The sequence below is a fragment of the Perca fluviatilis genome, chromosome 23, assembly GCF_010015445.1.
Source record: "Perca fluviatilis chromosome 23, GENO_Pfluv_1.0, whole genome shotgun sequence".
Lineage (NCBI taxonomy): Eukaryota > Metazoa > Chordata > Actinopteri > Perciformes > Percidae > Perca > Perca fluviatilis.
The window spans coordinates 2,677,225-2,704,119 of NC_053134.1; the positions used below are offsets into that span (position 1 = coordinate 2,677,225).

Here is a 26,895-nt window from a genome sequence, read left to right on the forward strand (position 1 = left end):
TCCCTGGTGGTCTAGTGGTTAGGATTCGGCGCTCTCACCGCCGCGGCCCGGGTTCGATTCCCGGTCAGGGAACAAGGATTTTCAGGAATTTCCCCAGTGTTTCAATATGTATTATGTAATGCTAATATACAGACTGAAATATGAAACTGTGTAGTAACATGTTTTCTATAGCTAATTTTATATGCTTTAAAGTCTGACCTTTGTTGATGATCATCATCTCCCTGTATAATGGCATTCTTCCCTGGTGGTCTAGTGGTTAGGATTCGGCGCTCTCACCGCCGCGGCCCGGGTTCGATTCCCGGTCAGGGAACTTAATTTTGTGGATGGCAGTAGCTCAGTCCATAGCATAGACTGTTAATATTAAACTGTTAATATTAAACAGTCTATGGTCCATAGGTAGTTGGGTTAGGAACCAGAGGGTCGCCGATTCAAGTCCCCCTACCCACCGACGTACGGAGTGTGGACTTTGTGCTTGAGATATACCTGTTCACCTCCTGGGCACTGCCAAAGTGAGCAACGCATCGAACCCCCAACTGCTTGGGGTGCTCCCATGGATGTGGGTGCTCCTCCTAGAAGGACCCCCCTCACTCTGACATCTCTCCATTAGTGTGATAGCATGTATAGGTCCTGAGCATGTTTGTAATTCAGGCCTATATGGTACTTATAAGGCCTGTGCTTAATGTGTGTGCAACTGTACTAACAGAGTAGCTGTTATCCTGTTATCCTCGCTGGATAAATAAAGGCATTCTTCTTTTTCTTCTTCTTCTTCTTCTTCTTCTTCTTCTTCTTCTTCTCTTTCCCCCAGCCAGTTTTCAGATTGTTGAAGTTTCTATGTTGTTATATGTGGTTTTTGCTTTCGAGCCACCTGTAGGCTACCTATCGGTATCTTGACTGATTCCAGAAGACTCCTTTACTGCCTTTGGTTGATGAGTCTTGTTACCCTTAGATGTAGTTGATTTATGTCATATAGTGGCTAGCCAAGATGAACAGATCAATATCCTCCAATTTTTGTCCCTGCTTCATTATGAACAATATGTAAGTGTGTGCTTGCATATTGTTTCGCAGTCAACTCCTGCACTTGCTGCGAGTTGTGCACGGCTTGATTCCATATATGCGTATAATGAATAAACCAGATAACAGACAAGTTCTGTCTCGAATCTTTATTAAGCCGCTCAAAATTCAAAACAAGACAAGTTTTTCTTGCAACAGGCTGTATATGTTGTGGCAGGTGACCACTAGATGGCAGTATCCGTTCTGTAATACAACAAGGACTTCTGTTTTATTAGAATTAAGCTCAAGAAAATGTATCAAGACATCCAGGTAATTAAGAGGCAGCCGTGTATGGAGCAATCGGAGTGCCATGAAGAGAATAAGTCTCTCAAAGAATAAGAAAATAAATGTGGAAATATAAAGAGAAATAAAAGTATAAATGAGTAAATAATACAATTAATTGAAGGTAATTAATTTGACTCACAAAGCACTGTGGTCTGGTATTGCACCATGTCTCTTTAAATCCAGACCAACTTTTTTTTTAAATGTTATGAATAATATATTCAAATGAGATATCCCACAAACTGGCATCTAAGTGTATTTACATATGTACAGGACAACTACATAATATTTGTACATGTTGTTCATACATTGTTCATATTACATAGCCATATTTATTCTGCTCGTATAAGGTAACTGCTAATACACTGCATATATTTATATTTAATTGATAATTATAATAATTAATTTATATTATATATTTATATTACTAGACGACCTTCTGTAATACTACTGTCTACACTGCACTATATTTCTTGTCCTGTCTATGCACCACCTGTCTATACCTGTCTATACTTTGCAGTACCCAGGGCCCTCATGTGAGGAGGGCCCAAAAAGATGCTAGCTGTCTTAGAAAATGCCTTCCTACAGGGCCCAGAATTTGGGCTACTCCCCTGATACTTTTGTATATAACATTGCACTTTTCTGCTCTTTTTGCACTTCTGGTTGGACGCAAACTGCATTTCGTTGTCTTTGTACTCTGCACGATGACAATAAAGTTGAATCTATTCTAATCTAACATTTACAAAGGGAGGTATACAGTAAAAACTGGCAACTGAGTGCGATTCTTCGGCCTATTTTCCCCTAGGTTAGGTTAGTCTCTTAAAATGGATCCCCTACTGGGGCATATAGGCCCTATCATATAGGCCTACTGTATAGGCCCCCTACAAAGATTCCCCAGCCATCTCAGCTCTGAGCAAGCCTCTCCAGCTGTCCCCAAGCGTGGCCTGTCCTCTTGACATCGGCGTCAAGGTCTTGCAGCCAGCTGTCTCTGGGTCGACCTCTCTTCCTTTTCCAGTACTGCACTTAAGTCCAAATGTTGACTTGTACTTTACTTTTCTTTTCATGCCACTTTCTATACTTCTACTCCGCTTCATCTCAGAGAGAAATATTGTACTTTTTACTCCGCTACATTCATCTGTTACAGCTTTAGTTACTAGTTACTTTAGTTACTCCACTACATTCATCGGTCCAGCTTTAGTTACTAGTTACTTTAGTTACTCCGCTACATTCATCTGTTCCAGCTTTAGTTACTAGTTACTTTAGTTACTCCGCTACATTCATCTGTTCCAGCTTTAGTTACTAGTTACTTTAGTTACTCCGCTAAATTCATCTGTTCCAGCTTTAGTTACTAGTTACTTTAGTTACTCCATTACATTCATCTGTTACAGCTTTAGTTACTAGTTACTTTAGTTACTAGTTACTTTACTTCTAATACTTAGGTAAATACTCAAAATTTTCCTGATGATACTTCCAGACTTTTACTGAGTAACATTTTCACTGCAGTACTTTTAATTGTAACAAAGTATTTTTACAGTGTGGTATTAGTACTTTTACTGCAGTAAAGGATCTGAATGCTTCTTCCACCGCTGCTTATTTTACTCAATTTCCTTTTGGACTTTTATTGTTGTAATTGTATTTAAACGTTTTGTTTGTGTGTTTAAGTATCACACCCTGGCAGTTATTTAACCGAAATATGTGTATTGAATATGTTATTAGAGCCTGTGTGGAGGCGTCTCTTCCTAATTGCATCATTTGAATAATTTGTGTGTTTTTAAAGTCGACAAAAGTCAATGAACAAGAATATAGCTTACACAATTAAGTCTGGTGTTGACAGTGTGTGGGAGCTAATCTGTGACCTAGGAGTTAGGGGCTGTGTAAGAGCCAGTGTTACATCTATCTGTCTAACACATTTGAGATTGTAGGCCTAATAGCTATGATCTAATCTAATCTAGTCAATGTGGTTGTATCAGAAATTAAACTGCTAAACACACTGTGTCAGGATGTGTAGAAGTGTAGAACTCAGCCAGTGACCTAAATCCCAACATGAGTGGCTTTGCAGATCCCAAAACCAGGTCTTTTAATGAAACAATATTTGCAAGAGTTGACTGTTTTTAAATGGAGTCTCTGGACAAACATGTATTCTCTCTTTCAAACTCTTTAAAGTGAACTTCTGTTGTATTTTAAAGCATTTGGGAGAGAGATTACAAGGCAAAGACCTGCAGCACTGCCTCACACGGCAGTAGTTGGGAGGCTTAAAGGCCTAAGTAATGTAATGAATATAATGTATGTGTGCACATAATAAATGCATGATACACATTAAAGGATTACATTGACACTTTACATATTATCATGGCAGATATATACATATATGTGTATATAGGTATAATTATATAATGTCATTCACTCCAACTGTATACAGGCCTTGGGCCACATGAATAGCTCATACTGGGTTGCTGCAGAACAGATGAACAGATCATCTCAAAGTAAATAGAAAAAAGTGAAATAAGATACTCCTTTCATGTACATTAACTTTAATGACTGAAAAATACGTTTTTGATCGTCTCACCTATAAAATAAATCTAAAGCAGAATAAAACAAATGACAGACGGTGACTTTCCACCATGGCAGCTGTGAAGTCCCAAGGAACTTTTGAGTGTGTTTGCAGATGCCAAACTAACCTCTGTTTCTTACAGATATAATAGATGGAATATATTGTTTTTACCTTAAGTCTTTAAACAAACATGTGCTCTCACTATCTAACTGGTTTTAATGAACTTGCGGTGTATTTTAAAGAATTTAAGAGAGAAATGAGAAGGAAAAGACCCGCAGCGGTGCCTCACACGGCAGTAGTTATGGAAGGTTTAAAGCCTTCCTTATCAATAAACAAACATCTGCAGCGCTAACTTGGACTTATATGTGAAGAGAAACTCCTTCGCTATCAGTTCCCTTAAATTTAACACTTTAGTTGTTCCTCCAGATGTGTATTTTATACATTTATTGGTGAAGAGAAAACACAAGTGGCACAGTATTCCTGCTGCACTGGTGAGCGGCAGGCTGGGTTGAGTCTCCACGGTTCTCATGGTGTGTTTAAGTGTCTGTCTTTGCTGTGAATTCTGTACCAGTCACCACAGACTACTCGAGAAGATTATTCGATATCACACAATGGCAGAAGTCGCTCCAGCAGTTGCACCGGCCCCGGCGAAGGCCCCCAGGAAGAAGGCAGCCAAGCCGGCCAAGAAGTCCGGTCCCGGCGCCGCCGAGCTCATCCTGAAAGCTGTCGCCGCCTCCAAGGAACGCAAGGGTATTTCCTACGTGGCTCTGAAGAAGGAGTTGGGCGCCAAAGGCTACGACGTAGAGCACAACAATGCCCACGTCAAGCGCGCCATCAAGGCTTTGGTGTTGAAAGGAGCTCTCACCCAGACCAAGGGAACCGGGGCGTCCGGGTCCTTCAAGGCAGCCAAGCCCGCTGAGAAGCCCAAGAAGGTAGCGGCGAAGAAGCCCGCAGCCAAAGCCAAGAAGCCGGCAGCGAAGAAGCCCGCCGCCGCTAAGAAGCCAGCAGCCGCCAAGAAGACAGCCGTCGCAAAGAAGCCAAAAGCGGCCAAGGCAACACCCAAGAAGGCGAAGAAACCTGCGGCCAAGAAGGCTACAAAGAGCCCTAAGAAGGTGGCCAAGAAGGCGGCAACCCCCAAAAAGGCAGCACCCAAGAAGGTTGCACCCAAGAAGGCCGCCAAGAAGGTCGTCAAACCCAAAGCGGCAAAACCCGCAAAGAAGGCTGCAGCCAAGAAACCCGCAAAGAAGTAAAGTCTTCACATTTGAACATACTCAACCAACGGCTCTTTTAAGAGCCACCCAAATCCACCAAAAAGAGCCCTTTTTCCTGAATCTATTATCTGTGTATGTGTGGTTGTTTTAAGCGAGTTATTTAAATGTATTGTCTAATGCCAAACAATTACAGAGAACCAGCCCTATGAGGATATGAGGATTGGACAAGATATGCAGCTAAAAATAAGACTCTAAGACATAGATTTGCGTAATAAAAGTTAAAAAACGGGTGATAAAACATGACATAAAATTCATATTTGTGGTGTACATATTGAAAAGTAAACTAAGATGTAATGTAAACAGGAATGTAGTGAATGTACATATATATATTAAGTAATTATACAGTGATAAAAACAGGTAGTAAAACCTTATGCGAAGCTAAAGTAATAATATAGTAAATCAAGTCCTGTGTAAAATAGTCGAACTTACATACTATATTACCCATGATGGTTAAACAGTGGTGGAAAGTACATTTACTCAAGTATCTAAAATGGGCTCGACATTGATGAACTAAATATTGTAAACACATTTTTTAGTAATAAAAATAGAATAATATAATATTCTATAATTACATAACGCTTATTTACCATAGTACTTTTGATACTTGTAAGTACAATTTGCTGCTAATACTTTATGTTATGTTACTGCAGATGCAGCCAAAAAAGCATATAAATTAACTAACGTGCTGCAGTACATTACAGGGTTGTTGGTATGAATAAGGTATGCTGTCATCATTTGTGACATGTAACTAAGTGTATATTTAGTTACGTATTGTACTTCAGTACATATTGAGGATATCATGTTCTCTGACCAATGTAAACGTCTACTCCTCTACATGTATTTGACAGCTTAGTTAGTAGTAGTGGTGGGAGATTTAAAGGCTAAATGGATTAAGATTTTAAAAGAACTTGTGATGCCATTTTTCACTGTTTTTTACAAACCAAACAATCAATCACTCGATAAATGGAGAAAATAATCAGCTGATTTATTCAGAATGAAAATAATCATTAGTTTATAGTTCAAAAAGAACTTCAGTTCAACCTACTCTAACAGTGAAATGCTGCTTTTACATTAATGACAGACAGACATACAGACAATGAGACAGAGAAAGAGACAGACAGACAGAAAGACAATGAGACAGAGAAAGAGACAGACAAAGTTGATATAATAATTAAGTTCTTTATCATTTATCATTCAGATCTGCTCAGTTTCGAGCAGTTTACGACAATAACTTAGATGTGATTAATTCAGCTTAAGTTAAATTCAATTTCATTCTTACAAATGTAAACTGTTTAATCGTAATGCACATGATCTTAGCAGACACAATCCTTATTAAAAATAATATTACACATTTCCTCAAGGTTTTATGCTATGCTGGTTATTATTGTTTCTTTTTGTGCTTCACTGTATTTTTTTAAACTTTATTTTATTAATTTATACTATGTTATTGTCCTATACCTTTTCTGTTTGTACACAGTATACATACACACATTTCTGTGAATTCAAGTAGCTGAGCATGCAGGGCTGTGACGTCGAGTCCTCTGATTGGGCGACTGTACTGCTGTGCCTGACCAATGAACGACCAGATGATCGCTATATAAGCCGGGCTGTCCCAGCGTCGAGTTATTCTGTTCTCTGCTTCTCGCATACTGTAACTCATCGAGCTATTTGGAAAAATGTCAGGACGGGGCAAAACCGGTGGCAAGGCCAGAGCAAAGGCCAAGACCCGCTCATCCCGTGCCGGGCTCCAGTTCCCAGTCGGCCGTGTCCACAGGCTCCTGAGGAAGGGTAACTACGCTCAGCGTGTCGGTGCCGGAGCTCCTGTGTATCTGGCCGCCGTGCTCGAGTACCTGACCGCTGAGATCCTGGAGCTGGCTGGAAACGCCGCCCGCGACAACAAGAAGACCCGTATCATCCCCCGCCATCTGCAGCTGGCCGTCCGCAACGACGAGGAGCTCAACAAGCTGCTGGGCGGAGTGACCATCGCTCAGGGCGGCGTGCTGCCCAACATCCAGGCCGTCCTGCTGCCCAAGAAGACCGAGAAAGCCGTAAAGAGCAAGTAAAGCTCCGTGCTGCTCCTCAACCAACCCAAAGGCTCTTTTAAGAGCCACCCACTCCATCCAAAAGAGTACATTCCTAATACAAGTTCAAACTGCTTAACCTGCCACACGATGTTAACCATACTCTTAAATGTTTACATTTAACCTTTGCGTTGTCCTTCGGGTCATCGGGAACCGTTATCTGACGGTTTTTATTTATCCAATGGCCTGGCATTGAGCCTTGTGTCCACCGGTGACCCTCGCCTACTATGTGCTGTCATTTCACGTGAACAGCCACGGGTCCCCATGACACGAAGGACCATTAATTACACTTGTTAATACAACGATCACAACTGACGCTAAGGGTGTCTCGGGTGGAATAATAGCTCTGTAGAGTTAAATTATTATATTAAATATATTTTTTTTTAAACTACCCACTTTATCCTAAATAGCAGACTAGTCCTTGTGGTGTTGCTCCTTTACAGCTCATAGGAAAGAGTGAAACTGTTAAATACTTGTATTATTGAATAAATCTTGTATAGCAGCTAAAGAAATGCAGCACAAAGTGGTTTACAGTAAGTAAACTGCATTAAATACACTGATCATTAAAATGGGGACATATGTGCCATGACAGCAGCTGCACTTCATTTTTAATGTTTGATTAGCGTTATATTTTATTGTTTCTGTTGAATTGAACTTGCTTTATAACAGTATAATAGCTCACTCTGATAAAAAAAAAAGTAGGGTGAAAAAAAAAAAAAAAAAAAAAAAAAAAAAAAAAAAAAAAAAAACACCCAAAAAAAAAAAAAAAAAAAAAAAAAAAACACAAACTTATAGGCTTATGATTCACTTTATAAGTAATGGATAAACATGGCTTTGAACAACAGACATTACTATAATACTGATATATTCTGTTTTTATTCTATTATTTGTACTTTTCTCTGTTGCTGCAACAACTGACTTTCTCTGTTCGGATCAATACATTTTATTATATTCTGTTATTGGAGTTTGTTAAAGTTGAACTTGGCATCAAAGCATTAAATATACAACATGAAATGCTAATTTGTGTGTTTGTGGCTAGTTATGCAGAAAAATATTTAGCCATTATTATTATTATTATTACACATATCGTGGCCAGAGTCAACAAAACACAAAGGTCAAGGAAAGGGGGCACTCATTTCTAGTTAACCCTTGTGTGGTCCTTCGGGTCCCAGTGACCCAAAGGACCACACAAGGATTATGTACTTCCCTTTACTCTGTTGAGAATTGCTCTCTAAACCCTGTTTGTGTAAAGTAAGTAAGTAAAGTTTATTTCTAGAACACATTTAAACACAGTTTAAGCTGACCAAAATGCTGTACAAACAAGAACTAAGGTGCTGTATTAACCCTTGTTTAGAGAGCAATTCTCAACATAGTAAAGGGAAGTACATAATCCTTGTGTTGTCCTTTGGGTCACTGGGACCCGAAGGACAACACAAGGGTTAATGGTGTAAACTTCATGTGATTACTTCACAGGATTGTTTTTCCTACACTTAAAATCCAGATAGACAACAGAGACAAGAGGCTGGAAGTTGCCTCTTTGTTATTTGAGCGTGTTTGTGCGTGCATGTTCAAGATGGTGGCAAGTGAACACCAATTGTTTTCTATCTAAACCTGGGATCTTTAACAGGAGGCGCTCATAGTCACTGCAGGGTGGGCATCAAATGATTGTTTGATAATGTTTTGAGAGTTTTTTCCCATAAAAATATAAAGATGTCTAAAAATACACATTGATGAGAGGCTTGCTTACTTACTAAAGCAACCATCCAGATTCAGTTAAGCTTAAAGATACACTGTCGTCCACATGTATGTTAACATTAAAACATGAGAATTATATTTTTAATAGCTTAGTATTATATTCCCCATTTAAAAGGGTGTGTATTTATGCTTTAGGTCGCCCTGCAAGTTGTTTTATGCCCAGTTTAATTAATATGCAACAAAGGTAAGGGTTTTTTGGCTTAAAAGACATTGAAGACCATTGATCTAAAACAACCACACCCGTTGTAATGACCATTGTTGTGAAATCTGACCTCAGGCTGCATCACACAACAGAAAAGATCGCTTGATTTTGTGAATGTTTTCTAATGCTACGTTCAGACTGCAGGCAAAAGTGGCCCAAATCTGATTTTTTGGGGGGTCAAGTGACCAGGTCAGACTTCTTCTGAAGTAGTGTGAACACTCAAATCTTGCCCAGATCAGATTTTTTCAAATCAGATTTAGACCACTTCCATATGTGGTCCTGAATCAGACCCAGGTCTGATTTTTTTTCAATGCGGCCACAGTGTGAACAACCGAGGCGGAAGTTGATGCGACTTTTACGTCAATCCACATCGACATTTGTCACAATTCTGCTCCGGTGGGAATTAGCCCGAGACACAGACAGTAACATTAAAAACTGGACTAGGCTAAAACATGGAGACCAGTGATGGAGCAAGTCAATGGAGGGAGAGGGAGGTGTTAGACCTAATTAGGGTTATGCTCATTAATGTTACGGCTGCCATTACACAATTTTGAAATAAAAGCGAAAAAGCTGACTTCCTCCATAACCTCCCTAACTTTAGTGCGACAGCGTGCTGCGTCTGATGTCATTGTTATTGGTCTTTTGCGCATGCGGTTCTGTTCGAAACCACAAACAGTTCACACTGGAGTCTGATTTAGGCCACATTTTAAAAAGGTAATGGGAACAGCCAAACAACAAATCAGATCTGAGCAAAAAATCTGAATTAAGCATTAAGATTTGCTGTGTGAACGTAGCCTATGACACCTTTAATACTTGTGTTCATGTACCGGTTCTTCTCTATGGGGACATGGATAAATTATGAATGTGTGTCTGTGTGTCACAGTCCATCTGGTTTGTTTATAACTTCTTTTAAAATACACAGATTGTCTGTCACACATCAGATAGATAGATAGATAATAGATAGATAGATAGATAGATAGATAGATAGATAGATAGATAGATAGATATACTTTATTGATCCCCAAGGGGAAATCCAAGGTCCCAGTAGCTTAAAGACATCACACACACATACACATACATCATAAACAGGATGATAAAATAACAAATCAACATGAATAATATGGATAATAAAAGAAAAGATACTAAGGTAAGATAGGCGACCTTTAGTAGGACATGTATGTTCTTTGTCTATATTTTCATCTAATTTTGGCACCTTGATAGAAGGAGTCTCCCGTGCAGCCACTGTTCAGACCTTCATTATACACAGAGATGAGGAAATAATTCAACCGGTAAAACTCTCTTTTATTATTGTTTAGTTGTTGATGGCCCCCAGCACCTCCTCTATTCTTATATCACTTTAGGTTCTCCCTGTATGTGGTGGGGGAGGTGGACTGTATCCTTTGTTCTCCTGAAGTCAATCACCATCTCCTTTGTCTTAGAGGCGTTAAGGTGTTCGTCTTAAGCCTGGTGCCTCATTGTCTGAAATCAGCCCAATGTGGTGTCTTCTGCGAATTTAATTATGGAGTTGGAATGTGTGATTACCAGCGCTGACCGGCTGTGGTCGGTCTGTGAAGGGGTCCAGTATCTCTTTGTGTATTTTAATCTCTTGAACCAATATGCTCTTTGGCTTAACTGAAGTTTTTATTTTACTATGTATTATTAGAATCATGATGCAAGATAAAGTAGCATTCATGACATGACAAAATAAAATGTCCACTTTGTAAATGCAGTAGATGGAAAGGGATTTAAGTATGTTTTGAGATACCGGCGCTTTACTTTTACTCTCCTCATTTAACTTTTTACACATCATTGCATTTTTTCACACAGTTTTTCACTTATTTACATATAGGCCTACATAAACTACAACACCCATCTTTTACTGTCTTCAGAAAAAAGTCTTTATGTTTAAGTTTAGTTATATTTATTTACACATATGTTTCACATGTTTGAACCAAACATCAAAATTAAAAGAGGGTCCCTATATTTGAATTAATCTGTGAAAAAGTGTGTTTCAAAAGAAGAATAAAAGTAAATCTGTAAATTTTATATGTGGTACATATTTGGTAAACATCTTGTTTTTTTTAAGGAGCTGATTTGATGGATTTATTTTGATTTGGTGATTCTAACAAAATAATAAGAGTTTGGAGATGTTAACTGTATCATAATTATATTACTATTATAATTTTAAAAAAAAATTATCAACTGGTTTATTGCCAAAACCTTACATGACCCTTCCGGTTTAGTTTTACAGTATAATCAAACTGTAAAAGATTGAATCATCCATAAAATTAATCTGTCACACAGGTTTAAATTTAAATCTTAACGGTTTTTTTCTGAACCGGAAAGGCAGCCGTTGGCTTGTAAAGAGGAGGAGGAAAAGGGGCGGGCTTGGCTGAGGCTGCCTGTCTTCAACTACGTCCGCGGGAGGGCTTTATATGTCGACGCTCTCCGCTGCTGTTCATCAGTTGACAAACTAGACTCTGACAGAATGAGTGGACGCGGGAAAGGAGGCAAAGGACTCGGGAAAGGAGGCGCTAAGCGTCACCGGAAAGTTCTCCGTGATAACATCCAGGGCATCACCAAGCCCGCCATCCGCCGTCTGGCTCGCCGCGGCGGAGTGAAGCGTATCTCCGGTCTCATCTACGAGGAGACCCGCGGTGTGCTCAAGGTCTTCCTGGAGAACGTCATCCGTGACGCCGTCACCTACACCGAGCACGCCAAGAGGAAGACCGTGACCGCCATGGATGTGGTTTACGCTCTGAAGAGACAGGGCCGCACCCTGTACGGCTTCGGAGGCTAAATCAACGACCTGACCTGATCTAATGACAACAACCCAAACGGCTCTTTTAAGAGCCACACACTTCTTCTTAAAGAGCCTAATCCTCCTAACTCTGAAATTCAAAAATTGAATATAAATACACATAAATTACCACGTAGCCTATTTCCTATAATTAACCAGTTAACTTGGCGTTATTGTCCTGGCCTTTAATGTTCATGAACTCTTATATAGTTAATAAATCAGATTTAGTTTAGACTTCTTTTTTTAACATATATTACACCAATGAACTGTATTCACAACAATGGAGGAAAGAGTAAAAACCTTAGTGCTTACTAATTCCTGACCATTTCATTTGACAATTCCTTAACTACATGTGGTTCCATACATCTAGGTTTCAATTCTACAATGGCAAGTCAAAAAGTTTTTTTATTAGGCATATTTTCAAATAATTTACCAGACAAATGTTTGGAAAATATACATGTACTGTTTGATTGTTTTGGCTGGGGGAGTGAAGCAAATCTAAGTACTGATCATTTATTTAACTTGCGAAGAGCGCTGTAGATAGATAGATACTTCATTCATCCGGAAGGAAATTTTATATGTATATATTTTGTATCGAACATCCACATTATTTTTTTTGACAAATTTATTTAAAGTAACCTGAATTTCTAAGATTAAATAAGGGTTAAATAATGTATAAAATCAGATAAATAGTAATTAGTTTGATCAATTCATGGTGCCCGAAATTGGTGGGATTAAAGTCTTGGGTCAATTAAAACAATGACAACCAAGACTGTTACTCATAAACTACATTGTAGGTTAGGACTGTGACACTTTTTGTAGTTGGATATTTTAATTGTGACATTAATTGAGGCTCAAATGGTGTCAATTTCATAGTTATTTAATACATTTTGCTTATGCAAAATTAACGTTTTTAAATATTGTCTATTAAATCCCCCTTTGTCCCTTTAAATGAGGCTTTAATATGTTGCATTTAATTAAAAGGTGTTTACATTTTCTAAAACAGCCCTGGCCTTCATCATTTGTGCTATGCATGTGGTCACTTTTATGATTAAAGGGTAACTACTGTTTTTTTTTCAACCCGGACCCTATTTTTCTATGTTTTTGTGTGTAAGTGAAACCAGTGCATACTAACCAATACATACCAACTCCAAATAAAGTTCATCTTTTAGTGAAAAGGGTTACAAGTACATAATGAACAATCTGTTGACAAAACAGACGATGCTCAGCCTGAGTTATCCTAAAGGAAAATTAAGTGTAATTTTAAAAATATGTCTAATACTGTATATTTATTCTGGTCAGGAGAGGAAAAAGGAAGTCTGAACGTTATATTCCTTGATCATTGGAAGGTGCTGTGAGCACAGCAAGAACACAGGCTTTCCATTAATCTCTGTGAAGATATAGGATCTGGTCAGTGACACTGTTTCAGACATTTTCTGGCTCCTGCATGAACAGAACAGCTTAACAGTGTGTAGCTGAATGTAAGCATGTGTGATCTATAATTACGTATCCAGCATAGGGCCTGATACACTAGGAATATCAAAGTGTGTATGTGTGTGTGTGTGTGTGTGTGTGTGTGTGTGTGTGTGTATGTGTGTGTGTGTGTGTTTGTGTGTGACAGTGCACATGCGTGACAGAAACTTAATATCAAGAGTATACAAAATAATTATGATTAAAAATTGGGTCTATGATTAAGTGTGAAAGGTATAAAAAGGTATAAATAAGAATGTCCATTTAGATTTAGCCTGAGTAGATCAGACTGTAAAATTGTATTATTATTGCACATATTATTGTATGTTTACAGACTTAATTTATAATCACCAGACCCAAATGGAGGTATATATTTTTTTTTATTTTTATTTTTTACAGTTTTCAGCAATGATCAAGAAACAAAATCTGAGTTTTTGGTTTACTTTTTAAAATGTGTTTAAAATGTGTGGACAATACTGCTAATCCCTGCTACTCCATCACTGTCACTAATGCCCTGTAAATTTGTCTTTTTGCTCGCCGCGCTTTAAAATGCATCTCCATTCAATTAAACCAGAGAAACAGCGGAGTGAGACTTCCGCATAGATACGCTCTGACGCGCTAACAACCAGCCAATGGGAGAGTGGGAACCGCACAGAGAAATTTGCATCTCCGGGGCTTAAGAAGGAGCAGCGCAGCGAGTTCGTCACACAATTATCGGTGAATACCAGAATTGTAACCATGCCTGAACCAGCAGTGAAAGCAGCGAAGAAGGGATCCAAGAAGGCGGTGGCCAAGACCGCCGGCAAGAAGGACAAGAAGAGGAGAAAGACCAGGAAGGAGAGCTACGCCATCTACGTCTACAAGGTGATGAAGCAGGTTCACCCCGACACCGGCATCTCCTCCAAGGCCATGGGCATCATGAACTCCTTTGTGAGCGACATCTTTGAGCGCATCGCCGGTGAGGCCTCCCGTCTGGCTCACTACAACAAGCGCTCCACCATCACTTCTCGGGAGATCCAGACCGCCGTGAGGCTGCTGCTCCCCGGGGAGCTGGCCAAACACGCAGTGTCTGAGGGCACCAAGGCCGTCACCAAGTACACCAGCTCCAAGTAAACCGACCCGCTGCCTTAATCCCATCAAACCAACGGCTCTTTTAAGAGCCACACACTTCTTCTGTAAGAGCAGAGTTTCACATAAGCATGAATTTCACTGATTTATAAAGGGTTTTTAATGTATATAATTACTTTTGAGTACGTAACTATCGTCTGCCGACAACATGCGGAGTTAATTTCAGTGTATCTAAGTAATCTACCTACCCTAGACTGCTTAATATTTGCATATTAGTAAAATAAAGACGTTGCTAATACTGCCATCTTCTGGGATAATAAGTTCATCTCAACCATTCACATACATGAATTCAGCACAAAAAAAGCACTGGTTGACCTGAGACTTATATAAATATGTTGCTCACTTACAAAATTGTAAATAAAACAGTCCCTAATTATCCTACTAAAACTGTTTGTGACTACTATAATCTGCCCACAAATATGAAATTAAGTATTTCACAGAACATGTTTAAAGTGGCCATTAAATAGCAATTAAGTGCCATTTAGCATCTTAAAATTTTTTAAACATGCAAAAAGTCAACTGTAATTAAAAGTAAAAGTTATTTCACATAAAGCAGGAGGTTTTAGGCAACCACAGCCTACAAACACATCTTTACTGACTTTATAATATTTTCATTATGCTTCAAAAATTTTAAATCTGTTCAGCAGCTTTCAGCAGTGTGCAAACCAGATAATGTGACCTAAACTGTACAACGTTGGTTAAGTAGCAGCATAAACGTATGTGCTTATAACCTGCATACTATGAATTTATACTGTGTCTTTTAAGAGAGAATAAAGTGTAAGCCAGATAATAGAAGGACAAGCAGGATTTTTGTTTGAAATATTAAATGTTCAGTTGTGGAAGAAACACATTGCATGTAAAGTGAGTGAAAGCAGTCCTCATCCAAATTACTGTATTCCAGTTTCTGAGATACAACTGAGTTTATTTCAATTACTAAATGTTTAGGAATAATCACTCATGTCTTAAATACAGTATAACATGCACATTGTATTGTTTACACACCAGTTCTCATACACATTTATGCTGTTTTTGATTTATTTCTGAGTTTATGTAAAGCTCCACACTCTAATGCATACATGTCATAGTATGTATAGTCACACATTTAGTATTGCACAATTTATGCCGATATTTGAGTCATTTCACTGCAGTTAAAAATAATAATTATAAGAAACGGTATCCATATAGCACATATTATACAAGAAAAGCAGCACAAAGTGATTTACAATTAGAGAAAACAGAGTGGAAATAAAAAGTTATAAAATGCCATAATTAATAAGAATAAGATGGAAAATAAAACATACTACTTAATAATAGTAAAACATAGCATTAAAAACTATAAAATAAGTGTGTTTTTCTGTTATGTAAGTACCCCAAAGCTTTAGAAAAGTACAAAACAATAGATTAAAAATGAGCGGGTACATTTGAATTTTCAAATTCCTTTTGTCCAATGGCTGAGCTTCTGTAGCACGTGCAAACATTGGACCAATCAGCGTCGCCTGTGCGCCGGCTCTGGCTATATAACCAAAGACTGACGCTCCAGAATCATATCTACTTTTCGTCAGTAAAGTGAAGCAGAATGGCTAGAACCAAGCAGACCGCTCGTAAGTCCACAGGAGGCAAAGCCCCCAGGAAGCAGCTGGCCACCAAGGCTGCCCGTAAGAGCGCCCCGGCCACCGGCGGCGTGAAGAAGCCTCACCGTTACAGGCCCGGTACCGTGGCTCTCAGGGAGATCCGTCGCTACCAGAAGTCCACCGAGCTGCTGATCCGCAAGCTGCCCTTCCAGCGCCTGGTGAGGGAGATCGCTCAGGACTTCAAGACCGACCTGCGCTTCCAGAGCTCCGCCGTCATGGCTCTGCAGGAGTCCAGCGAGGCTTACCTGGTCGGCCTGTTCGAGGACACCAACCTGTGCGCCATCCACGCCAAGAGGGTCACCATCATGCCCAAAGACATCCAGCTGGCCCGTCGTATCCGCGGCGAGAGGGCTTAAACTCACCTGACTGCTCAAAACAACCCAACGGCTCTTTTAAGAGCCACCACACATCCATCTCGGAGCTATTATCCTTGTTCCTCTTCCATATTCTTATACAGAATTAACCATCAGTTAATACTACGCCAAGTTTAAGACAATAACTTAAGTCTTCTTAAAGTAGAATACAAGAAACGTTCAGATTTATGTAGTTAATATATACAGAAGTGCTTGTTAACTATTTCAAGATACTACAGCTGGCTGGAGGTTAGTTTTGCTTCTTCATGCATTATCTTGTAATTTGCTGCTTTTTAATCCTGATATTAAGCTATTACTCGTTGGCATCGCTTTTTCTGCAGAAATCAGTAATGTTTAATTTTAAAGGAGGGTCCCTTGATTTAAGAAGCACAGTTCACTGGGTCTAACCGAAACCTGATTTTATGAAGAATTCATGAGCACGTAAACACAAGGACAATAATGGCAAGTTAAGTGGTCAGTTATTACAGGAATATAGCTCTTTAAGAAGAAGTGTGTGGCTCTTAAAAGAGCCGTTGGGTTGTTGTCGTTAGATCAGGTCAGGTCGTTGATTTAGCCTCCGAAGCCGTACAGGGTGCGGCCCTGTCTCTTCAGAGCGTAAACCACATCCATGGCGGTCACGGTCTTCCTCTTGGCGTGCTCGGTGTAGGTGACGGCGTCACGGATGACGTTCTCCAGGAAGACCTTGAGCACACCGCGGGTCTCCTCGTAGATCAGACCGGAGATACGCTTCACTCCGCCGCGGCGAGCCAGACGGCGGATGGCGGGCTTGGTGATGCCCTGGATGTTATCACGGAGAACTTTACGGTGACGCTTTGCGCCTCCTTTCCCGAGTCCTTTGCCTCCTTTCCCGCGTCCACTCATTCTGTCAGAGTCTAGTTTGTCAACTGATGAACAACACGGAGAGCGTCGATAATTTAAAGCCCTCCCGCGGACGTAGTTGAAGACAGGCAGCCTCAGCCCAGCCCGCCCCTTTCTGATCTCTTAGTCAAGCGAGAGATTGTAAGCCGCTGCATTTCCGGTAAAAAATTCAAAATCAACAAAACAGCAATTGAATCTCTCTTTAATAATAATAATAATAATAAATTGAATTTATATAGCTCTTTTCATGGACTCAAAGTCGCTCTCTTTGTTGATTTTGAATTTTCATAATATCAAGTCCTTACGGTAGGGCTGTGAAATATATATGCATATATTATATGGATATCATGATATGAGTTTAGAAATGTTCTTAGATTTTGGATATTGTATTATCGTTATAGGTGTATAAGTGTAATCTTTTGAGGGTTTTAAAGATGGCATTACAGTAAAGTGATGTTAATTAATGTCAACAAGTTGCCAACAAGCACCAAATCCTTAATTTAAGTACACAACTCAACAAATATATATTACATAGGTCTAGTGGTTTTTAGACATTTGAATGCGGAGAAGTTTTATGTAAAAACAATTCATATTTTCCCCAAACACTGTAGTGAACTTTAAGACAATGATCATGTCCTGAAAACCTCAAAAAAAGAATTTCAGCACTTTACAAAAGACTCTATGCATTTTACAAAAGACTCTATATGCACTTTATGAAAGACTCTATATGCACTTTATGAAAGACTCTATATGCACTTTATAAAAGACTCTATATGCACTTTATGAAAGACTATATGCACTTTACAAAAGACTATATGCACTTTACAAAAGACTGCATTTTATGAGAGGCACTGGACACTGGACTAAGCTCAATTTGCACATCTTGTTTCATTAGTTAAATCTTTGTAATTGTTGTATTGTTTATATTTTGATTATTGTGACATGTAGCCTACCGTATGTCTAATTTATAACTTGTAAGATAGATCATTGTGAACTTTAGGAGATCCAGGACGACCACACATCCCCCCCCCTCTCTCCCACAACGACATCAAAACAAAATTCCTGGGAATCAACATAACAAAAGACGTCTCATGGTTCCTTAGCGCCTCCGACCTGGTGAGGAAAGCTCAACAGACGCTGTTCTTCCGGAGAAACTCAAGTAGGCCAAACTTCCCTCTCAGCTCCTAATAAAGAACCGGAAATAACCGGTCCGGTCCGGTTGGTTAAAAAAACAGCACACAAGATTATGGAAACTGAGCTCCAAACTTGCACACAGTGTATGCCAGGGGGGTCAAACTCATTTTCCCAGAGGGCCACACTGGAAAAAGAGAATCCAACCAAGGGCCAGACATGGAGAGATTATTGACTGCTTTTGTTACTGCATGTCACTTTTTTTTTAAACATTTTGGGAGCTTTTCTTCCTCATTTTTGTTGTTTTCGTTCCAACGTTTGTGTGGCTTTCTCAGACATTTGTCACCTTTTTGTAAAATTGTTGCTTTTTCCGACATTTTTTTACGCTTTTTGTTGCATTTTTGTTGACGTGAAGGCCTACAAAAGTCACCAAAAAAGTTCCTTAACCATCGTAGAATTTAGCAAATCAAGAAAAACTATTTTTTTTTAACAATAATCTGTTTCTCAGCCTGAATATGAAATCTCTCTCTCTCTGCTTTTTGACTCATTTCTGAGTCTCAGAGTCGGCAAATCTGCCATATTAATTTCTATATATTCTGCTTTGAATGTCAGGTAATTGCAGTTTAAAAAACACTTTCCAACTAGGTGTGCCTAAATCTACTGTGAACCCAAATTGATATAAGGGCTGGATTTGGCCTGCGGGCCTTGAGTTTGACACATGTGGTGTATGCTATCCATTTATACAAGAAGGCCAGCAACTTTTTAATTTTTTCATTTCATGTTTATTTGAATTAGGGACAGATGCTTTGACATAGACATTTGAGCAACAAATCTCCCCAGTCTGGTCACAGTCTGTTTGTCCTCTTGCCATTGGGAAAGAGACTTGAGGCTGTTTCATGCTTCTGCGTCAACTCCACGCCATAGCCATAATGGCGTTGTGGCCATTTTGGAGTTCTGCGTCAGGGGGTTGCTTTGCATCGCGGTGCATCTCACCTCCATAACGCTAGGGGGCGATAAGTCTGAGGTTATTTGCGAGGTGTCTGCCAGCCAGTTTATGTTATGTTAGCAAAGCAAACTTTAGCACAACTGCCAACAAAGTAATGCTTGCTGGCTAAGTGCTAATTTCAAAACGTGACATATAGACACGTTACTAACAGATAACTCCGTCACTGTAACCAACATATGTCGGAGTTCATTGGCAGAGCTGATGTCAGTGAACTAGCGTGTTGCTACTCCCCACAGTAGGCTGCTGGAAACGCCCAGGACCAGTCGACCAATCACAGTCACACAAGACGAGTCGACCAATCACAGTCCTTGCAGTCTGCGTCGCCTCGACTCAAAGTTACACATTTTTGGAGGTGCACATCGAGCTACGGCAGAGGGTATATTTGACGCAGAAGCATAAATCAGCCTTTAGAGCCCAAACAGAACCCCCCAACTGCTGCTAATACTCCCCGACACGTTATTATTTATTATTATCACTCATGCAATATGTTTCTATTTTTTAACCTTGTTTCTGTCTTCTTATCTTGTTATATATTCAGGGTTTCCTAAACCTTTTCCAAACACAAATTCAAGCACTTTTAACGACTTTCAAGGTCCACTTTCAAGCTTTTCCAGCCCCTTACATCTGTGGTAAGTTACTATCTATATACTTCATACTTAGTATTCTGATTATTGCACTTCTTCTTTACATAAAATGTAATGTTATCGTGCTATAAACAAAGAGTATTAAAAGTAAAAGTACTCAATGCAGAAAAATATCCTCACATTTTTTAACCCTTGTGTTGTCTTCCCGTTGACCGTGCAACTTTTTGTTTTTCAGGCTCAAAATTTAAACTTTTTTTTCAACGTTTTGGTCGTCTTTTTCAAAACGTTTGTTGCATTACCCCCCCGATGTTTTTGTCAATTTTTTTCAGCGCCTTTTGACTTTTTTGTAGTTTTTTTCGCCCCCACGTTTTTGTCACTTTTTTCAACGTTCTTTCATAGATAATTATTTTTGAATGCTATAAAATTGAATAAAACATCCAAATTTAAAGAAAGTAGTGGGCTGATCATTTATTTTACTTGTGTAAAGCGTTGTGTGGAACAATCCGTGTTATTTTTCTAAAAATTTGGGTGAAAGAAACCCACTTTTCTGATATAGAATTTTTTTTAAATGGGTCAAATTTGACCTGAGGACAACAGGAGGCTTAAACTGGAAACGATCAAATCTGTCCCGTCAATCAACTAAGTCACGTGTGTCAAACTCGAGGCCCGCGGGCCAAATCCGGCCCCCCGCTGATTATGATCTGGCCCACATATCAATTTAGGTTTAAAATACATTTTGGCCCAACACCTTTTTCTGACGTTTTTGGGTGCTTTTCTTTTTCTATGATGGCTGAGGAACTTTCTCCTGACTTCTTCAGGACTTTATGTCGACCCAACTGTGAGTGAGAAGATGATATGACACGTGCAATAATACAGTCAAATATATTTAACTTTTTCGATTAAATAAAAGCCCATCAATAAACTAAACATGTCTGGCCCTTGATGTGATTCTTATTTTCCAGTGTGGCCCTCTGGGAAGTTGAGTTTGACACCCCTGAACTTGAAGTCTTTAGTCGACCAATCGTTTCAGCTGTAGTTGTAGGCCTGATTATCGTTGAGTAGTTAAATTTATAATAAAACAGTATAAACTACATGTGTTTTGCGTGCAAAAATCTGAATTTAAGTAACCAAAAGTAACAGATTAATGTGGTGTGATAGGTAAAAATAATATTCATCTCTGGAATGTAGCAGAGGAGTAGAAGTAGAAAGTGGCACGAAAAGGAAAGACTAAAGTAAAGTACAAGTAGCTCAAGTTTGTACTTAAGTACAGTACCGGAGTAAATATACTTGTATATAGTGATTTCACCACTGTATACAACAGTGTTTGTATGTGTTAAGTGGCCCAGGAACACAAAATCATAGTTTATCATTAAAAGTATAACTGCCATACATATTATTCATGTTATTTAACATGTTTTTAACGTACATTTTGCGTTGCACACGGACACTTTAAGGTGCAACAGGAGAAACACACATGGGGTGAGAAGTTATTATACAAGGCGAGCCATGTGTACTACCTTCGTATTTCCCCAGTGTATTTGTATTTACCTCTTTATAGTGTATGTGAACATGTTTTATATTTCACATTGTCATACTGTAGTTTGACAGTGGATGTGATGGCAGTGAAATGGATGACAAGTGCATTAAATTCATCAGTAACCTGAATCATAATGTAGTTTATTTCCCGGATGGAGTGATTAAAAGCATATCTGTATGCTTTATTTTTCTTAAATCCACCTGGTGTTTCCCCTTTACAGTAATCTGACCTGGCACCCCCTGCAGTAGTTAACCCTTGTGTCTTCCCACCTGTGCAACTTCTGGTTTTCCTGGGTCGACATTTAAACTGTTATTTTTAAATACACTTTGACGTTTTTGTCGATTTTATTCAAAATTTTTATTTTCCAGTTTTGTATCAAGTTTTTGTCACCTTTGGCGAGGTTTTGTAGTCACGTTTTTCAGCGTTTTTTGTCAATATTCTTCCTGAGTTTTTGTGCTTCACTACCAAAATTTGTTATAGTTCTGATATAGAAAGATTTTACAGGAGGATTAATAAATCCATTTGTAGTGCAGGTTTGACTTAAGTCTATAAAGGAATTTACTCTTTTGGATGGAGTGGGTGGCTCTTAAAAGAGCCTTTGGGTTGGTTGAGGAGCAGCACGGAGCTTTACTTGCTCTTGACGGCTTTCTCGGTCTTCTTGGGCAGCAGGACGGCCTGGATGTTGGGCAGCACGCCGCCCTGAGCGATGGTCACTCCGCCCAGCAGCTTGTTGAGCTCCTCGTCGTTGCGGACGGCCAGCTGCAGATGGCGGGGGATGATACGGGTCTTCTTGTTGTCGCGGGCGGCGTTTCCAGCCAGCTCCAGGATCTCAGCGGTCAGGTACTCGAGCACCGCCGCCAGATACACCGGAGCTCCGGCACCGACACGCTGAGCGTAGTTACCCTTCCTCAGGAGCCTGTGGACGCGGCCAACTGGGAACTGGAGCCCGGCACGGGATGAGCGGGTCTTGGCCTTTGCTCTGGCTTTGCCGGCGCCGGATTTGCCTCTTCCAGACATAATTAAGTTTGAGATATTATGTAGAGTAGAAGTAAAATACCCGGAAGCCGGCCGAATCCCTCTTTATATAGCCACTAACGGCTCATAGCTGGCCGCTCATTGGTGAGATAGAGCGCAAGTGTGATCGTCCAATCAGAAACGAGCATGCAAGACACGGTAGAGCTCAAACGGCTTCCGCTCGCAGTTTGTGCTGTTTACAAAATAAGACATCCCAGCAACCTCAAAATAAAAAAAAAAAGAAGGAAATTATCAAAGAAGGAAAATGTGGAAGAAATAAGCCGCTTTCCGACCAACCCAGAACAGAGGCTGAGGAGAGTGCAGCTTTGGTGGCAAGGGAGGAAGAGATGAAGCGCTTCCAGGCTCACTGGATGGAGAGTCTCCTGCGCAGCACCCAGGCAGGCAGGAGCTCATATGCACATACGTGCACTTGCTAAAAGTTCATATGCAAACGTAATACTTTTGCATTCATAGACAGTACTGTATATGCACAAGCTAATATGCTGAATCGCAAACTTAGTATGTGTTCATTGTCTGTGGAGACCACACACAAAAAAGCAGTATGCAGAAACTCACTGTAGCATATAGCCTAATGATGGCATGAGGTTACTGCTTAAAATGCCACTTGCCACTCTGATTGTATGTGTTTTATCTTGTACTTGTCTGTCTTTTGCTATATTATGTATTGTGCTATGGACCGTTTCTTTGTGTGTCCTGAATAAAGAATATGATGATGATGATATGCACATGTAAATAGTTATTCTTGCACTTGCACTGTTTAATATTGTATTAACTTCACTGTTTAGCATGCCTTCTACTTTTGCAAACAGGTCTTAAGTTTATCTTTCCATTCTAAAGTCTGCTGTGTTGTGTTTTACTTTGATATAAATAAAATACTTAATAGAAAAGTGGGTTACTACAGTTAGTTGTACATGCACACACATGAAGGTAGGCCTACCTGCTTGATTAAAATGAGCAGCAGGTTAAACAGCCTTGGTATCATAACAAAATACTGTGGTGGTTAGATGGCTGTCATAATAACACAAGGTCTTTTGTGATCACACAGCCATCTGATCACACCTGGTGACATTCTTGTGAATTTTGTGTTATCATAACAACAGGTATACGCTGGCATCCAGACAACTTGGCTCATGAGGCCTATTCAATTTGCCAGTGTAAGCCTTTTGTGTTCACACAGCCATCTAATCACACCTTGAGAATTGTTTGTGTTATCATCACAAAAGGTCTACACTGGCGAATGGTTGACATTTAAGTTTGGTGAAAATGTACCATTACAAAATGAATGAATGTGTGCCTGTGCCTATGATGCCCTATATACACATATTGATGAGATCATGAAATGAGACAAAAGCGCACTCATTACAAAGACTTTTTATTTTTTATTTAACCATAACATTAATGCTCTCAAAACAATATTACAGACATATTTCAAAACTAGGCCAAATCAAACACACAAAAAAAACATGACTGTGTGTGTGTGTGTGTGTGTGTGTGTGTGTGTGTGTGTGTGTGTGTGTGTGTGTGTGTGTGTGTGTGTGTGTCCAACACCTGTCCATGTTCTGTCTGGATGCTCATATAAGAAAACAGCAGCACATCTTTTGTTATTGTGGCCTCCATGTTTTCACCCATCTGATGCTCTATGCCAGTGGTTCTCAAACTTTTATCAATAATGTGATGAAATATTATTTAGTGACGTACCCCCTGACAAGTGCAAAGCATTTTTGGTAGAAAAAGACGCTATATAAAGAGGTACATTACAGCTCTGCACCATTAGTGTCTGATTTACTTAACAAGCTGGTAACTGAAACACACTTGAATGTTACTTCAAATGTTTAAAATCCATACCTAAATACATTTTATGATTTATGCATGAAACGGTATATTTGAAATTAACATTTCAAAAAGGAATCTCACCCTGCAACCCCCCCTGCAGTACTCCAAAGTACCCCTAGGGGTACCCAGACCCCCATTTGAGAAACACTGATCTCGGCTACGGCCAACCGTTGGTGGCAGTCATGCAACAAGTTGTTATGCGAAACGCCCAATATAACAGAAGAAGAAGAACACGCATCCCGTGGCATGAACGCACCATTAATTGGGAGGCACATGGTTGAGGTAATGCATCAAGGCTGCAAGCAGCCCAGCTCCTTCAGTCTCTGCATCAGGTGGAGGTATAGTGGCACACCTGGCTGAGGAAAAGGGCTGGATTCAGTCCAGTCCGCTCTATACTGTTCACCATGGCTCTCACAGAGGTTATGGAGCACCATAGACCTCACTCTCTCAAGACTGCAGTCATTCCGTTTCTGCAGGCATCGCCATCTTCCTTTCAGTCATGCTAAATGCATTTTTAACCACAACCCTTGCTCTGCTTGTCTTGTAGTTGAACACCTCCTGCTGTAATGGACGCCCCAGTCGGGAAAGGGCTTCATGAGCCAGCCTGTCAGTGGATAGGCAATGATATAGTTCCCAACATCCTGCCCAAGCTCTTGTGCTCCTGTGAAAGCACCTTCCCTCTTTCAGCCAGAGGTGTATAGTCCAGGTGCCAGAAAGTAAAAATCCTGCCATGTTTTTGGATCTGCCTCTACATCTAGAACAGGTGTTTTCACTAACGAGCTCATCTACCTGGTAGAGGAGCTGGTTTAGTGATGGTTGGGACAGCTGCTGGACAGGATTTCTACTTTCTGGCACCTGGACTATACACCTCTGCTTTCAGCCAGTTCCCATATAGCAGACAAATGCAGCACTCTAGCATCATGCAAGCTGCCTGGTTGCCCTGTGTAAATGTACCAAAACAATCCTCTTCCTTCAACTATTGCCTGTAAAATAACGGAGTACCATCCTTCGCGGTTGTAATGCTCTGTGTGCTACTCCTGGGGTGCCAAAATAGGTATGTGCGAGCCATCGATAGCGCCCACGCATTGAGGCACGCCCCATCTCTGCTCAAAGTACAGAGACATTTCTTTGAGCTTTTCTGCATTTGGCATCTTAAAGTGATGGTTCGGAGTAATTCACCCTAGGGTCCTTTGCACCATGACCTCGAGCCAAACACCCCCCAGAAGCTTTTTCACCTGGGTCTAACATTGGGCGAGTTAGCGTAGAGTAGCGTTAGCCGCTGAATAGCTTAGCGCAGGGGCTAATGGACCCACGTTTGTATCTCGTAAATGACCCCACTAATAATGCCGAAATGAATACAACGATCTAGTAGGTATATAGGTTATGCTCTCATAAAACGATGGATTGGAAGTTTGTAAGTACACCAGAAGTTTATGTAAAAAACGCTTGCCTGCTGGCTTTTGGTCTCTGCTGTTGTTGTTGTGGTGTAAAGGCGAGAGTGCTTAGGGACATCTACAAATTACAACACCGAAAAGAGATGCAACAAAAATATTTATTAATTTAACTTATTTTTAAAGTAAGTGCTGTAGTATAACTAGCAGCAGACAAGTAATAATTGAGGTAAGTTTGGAGACATTACCTTATTTAATCATTGAATTAATAAATATTTTTGTTGCATCTCTTTTCGGTGTAGTAATTTGTAGACGGTCCCTAAGCACTCGTCTAACTGCAGGTAGCAGCAGCAGAGAGCAGAAGCCAGCAGGCAAGTGTTCATAAACTTCTGGTGTACTTACAAACTTTCCAATCCATCGTTTTATGAGAGCATAACCTATTTGTACTACTTGTAGACGTTTCGTATCATTTCGGGCATTATTAGTGGGGTAACTTACGAGATACAAACGTGGGTCCGTTAGCCCCTGCGCTAAGCTACTCAGCGGCTAACGCTACTCTAGCTAACTCTCCCAATGTTAGACCCAGGTGAAAAAGCTTCTGGGGGGGTGTTTGGCTCGAGGTCATGGTGCAAAGGACCCTAGGGTGAATTACTCCGAACCATCACTTTAAACTGGGAACTGCCGTTGTCCACCAGTCATCAACTGGGCTGTGTCTCAAAGCGCCTACTTGCACACTTCAAACACTGAGTTTTAAGTATATAGTGTAGATAACGCAAAAAGTCAGTGCACTGAAAGTACCAGGATGAGGCCCTAAAAACGGTCAAAAAGTTCAGTGTGGAACGATGGACCCTACTCGCACTAAACGGGAGACATCTTGACTACACAGCGGAAAGGGGGAGGGACCAGGGATATACAGTACAGGCCA

At 40.0% G+C, this 26,895-nt stretch overlaps 6 protein-coding genes and 2 non-coding genes across 8 annotated transcripts; 6 read left to right on the plus strand and 2 right to left on the minus strand.

Moving 5' to 3' along the window:
• Positions 1-72, plus strand: trnae-cuc. Its single transcript has one exon. It is a non-coding gene; the product is annotated as a tRNA-Glu (tRNA).
• Positions 73-238: 166 nt separating this feature from the next.
• On the plus strand, positions 239-310 carry trnae-cuc. The gene has a single exon. It is a non-coding gene; the product is annotated as a tRNA-Glu (tRNA).
• Positions 311-3,817: 3,507 nt separating this feature from the next.
• Positions 3,818-5,218, plus strand: LOC120553360 (histone H1-like). The gene has a single exon (XM_039791703.1). It carries the CDS (start codon positions 4,411-4,413, stop codon positions 5,131-5,133), a length of 723 nt encoding a protein of 240 aa, XP_039647637.1. The 5' UTR covers positions 3,818-4,410; the 3' UTR covers positions 5,134-5,218.
• A 1,349-nt stretch (positions 5,219-6,567) lies between these two features.
• LOC120553363 (histone H2A) lies at positions 6,568-7,891 on the plus strand. Its single transcript, XM_039791706.1, has one exon. It carries the CDS (start codon positions 6,831-6,833, stop codon positions 7,215-7,217), a length of 387 nt encoding a protein of 128 aa, XP_039647640.1. The 5' UTR covers positions 6,568-6,830; the 3' UTR covers positions 7,218-7,891.
• Positions 7,892-11,668: 3,777 nt separating this feature from the next.
• On the plus strand, positions 11,669-16,618 carry LOC120553722. The gene is made up of 3 exons (XM_039792415.1): positions 11,669-11,991; positions 14,092-14,571; positions 16,166-16,618. Exons 1-3 carry the CDS (start codon positions 11,681-11,683, stop codon positions 16,575-16,577), a joined length of 1,203 nt encoding a protein of 400 aa, XP_039648349.1. The 5' UTR covers positions 11,669-11,680; the 3' UTR covers positions 16,578-16,618.
• On the plus strand, positions 14,186-14,737 carry LOC120553365 (histone H2B 1/2-like). Its single transcript, XM_039791707.1, has one exon. It carries the CDS (start codon positions 14,201-14,203, stop codon positions 14,573-14,575), a length of 375 nt encoding a protein of 124 aa, XP_039647641.1. The 5' UTR covers positions 14,186-14,200; the 3' UTR covers positions 14,576-14,737.
• Positions 16,619-17,088: 470 nt separating the features above from the next.
• Positions 17,089-17,468, minus strand: LOC120553366 (histone H4). The gene has a single exon (XM_039791708.1). The coding sequence runs from the start codon at positions 17,454-17,456 to the stop codon at positions 17,145-17,147; it is 312 nt and encodes a 103-aa protein (XP_039647642.1). The 5' UTR covers positions 17,457-17,468; the 3' UTR covers positions 17,089-17,144.
• A 4,614-nt stretch (positions 17,469-22,082) lies between these two features.
• LOC120553082 (histone H2A-like) lies at positions 22,083-22,765 on the minus strand. The gene has a single exon (XM_039791159.1). It carries the CDS (start codon positions 22,726-22,728, stop codon positions 22,339-22,341), a length of 390 nt encoding a protein of 129 aa, XP_039647093.1. The 5' UTR covers positions 22,729-22,765; the 3' UTR covers positions 22,083-22,338.
• Positions 22,766-26,895: the final 4,130 nt, after the last annotated feature.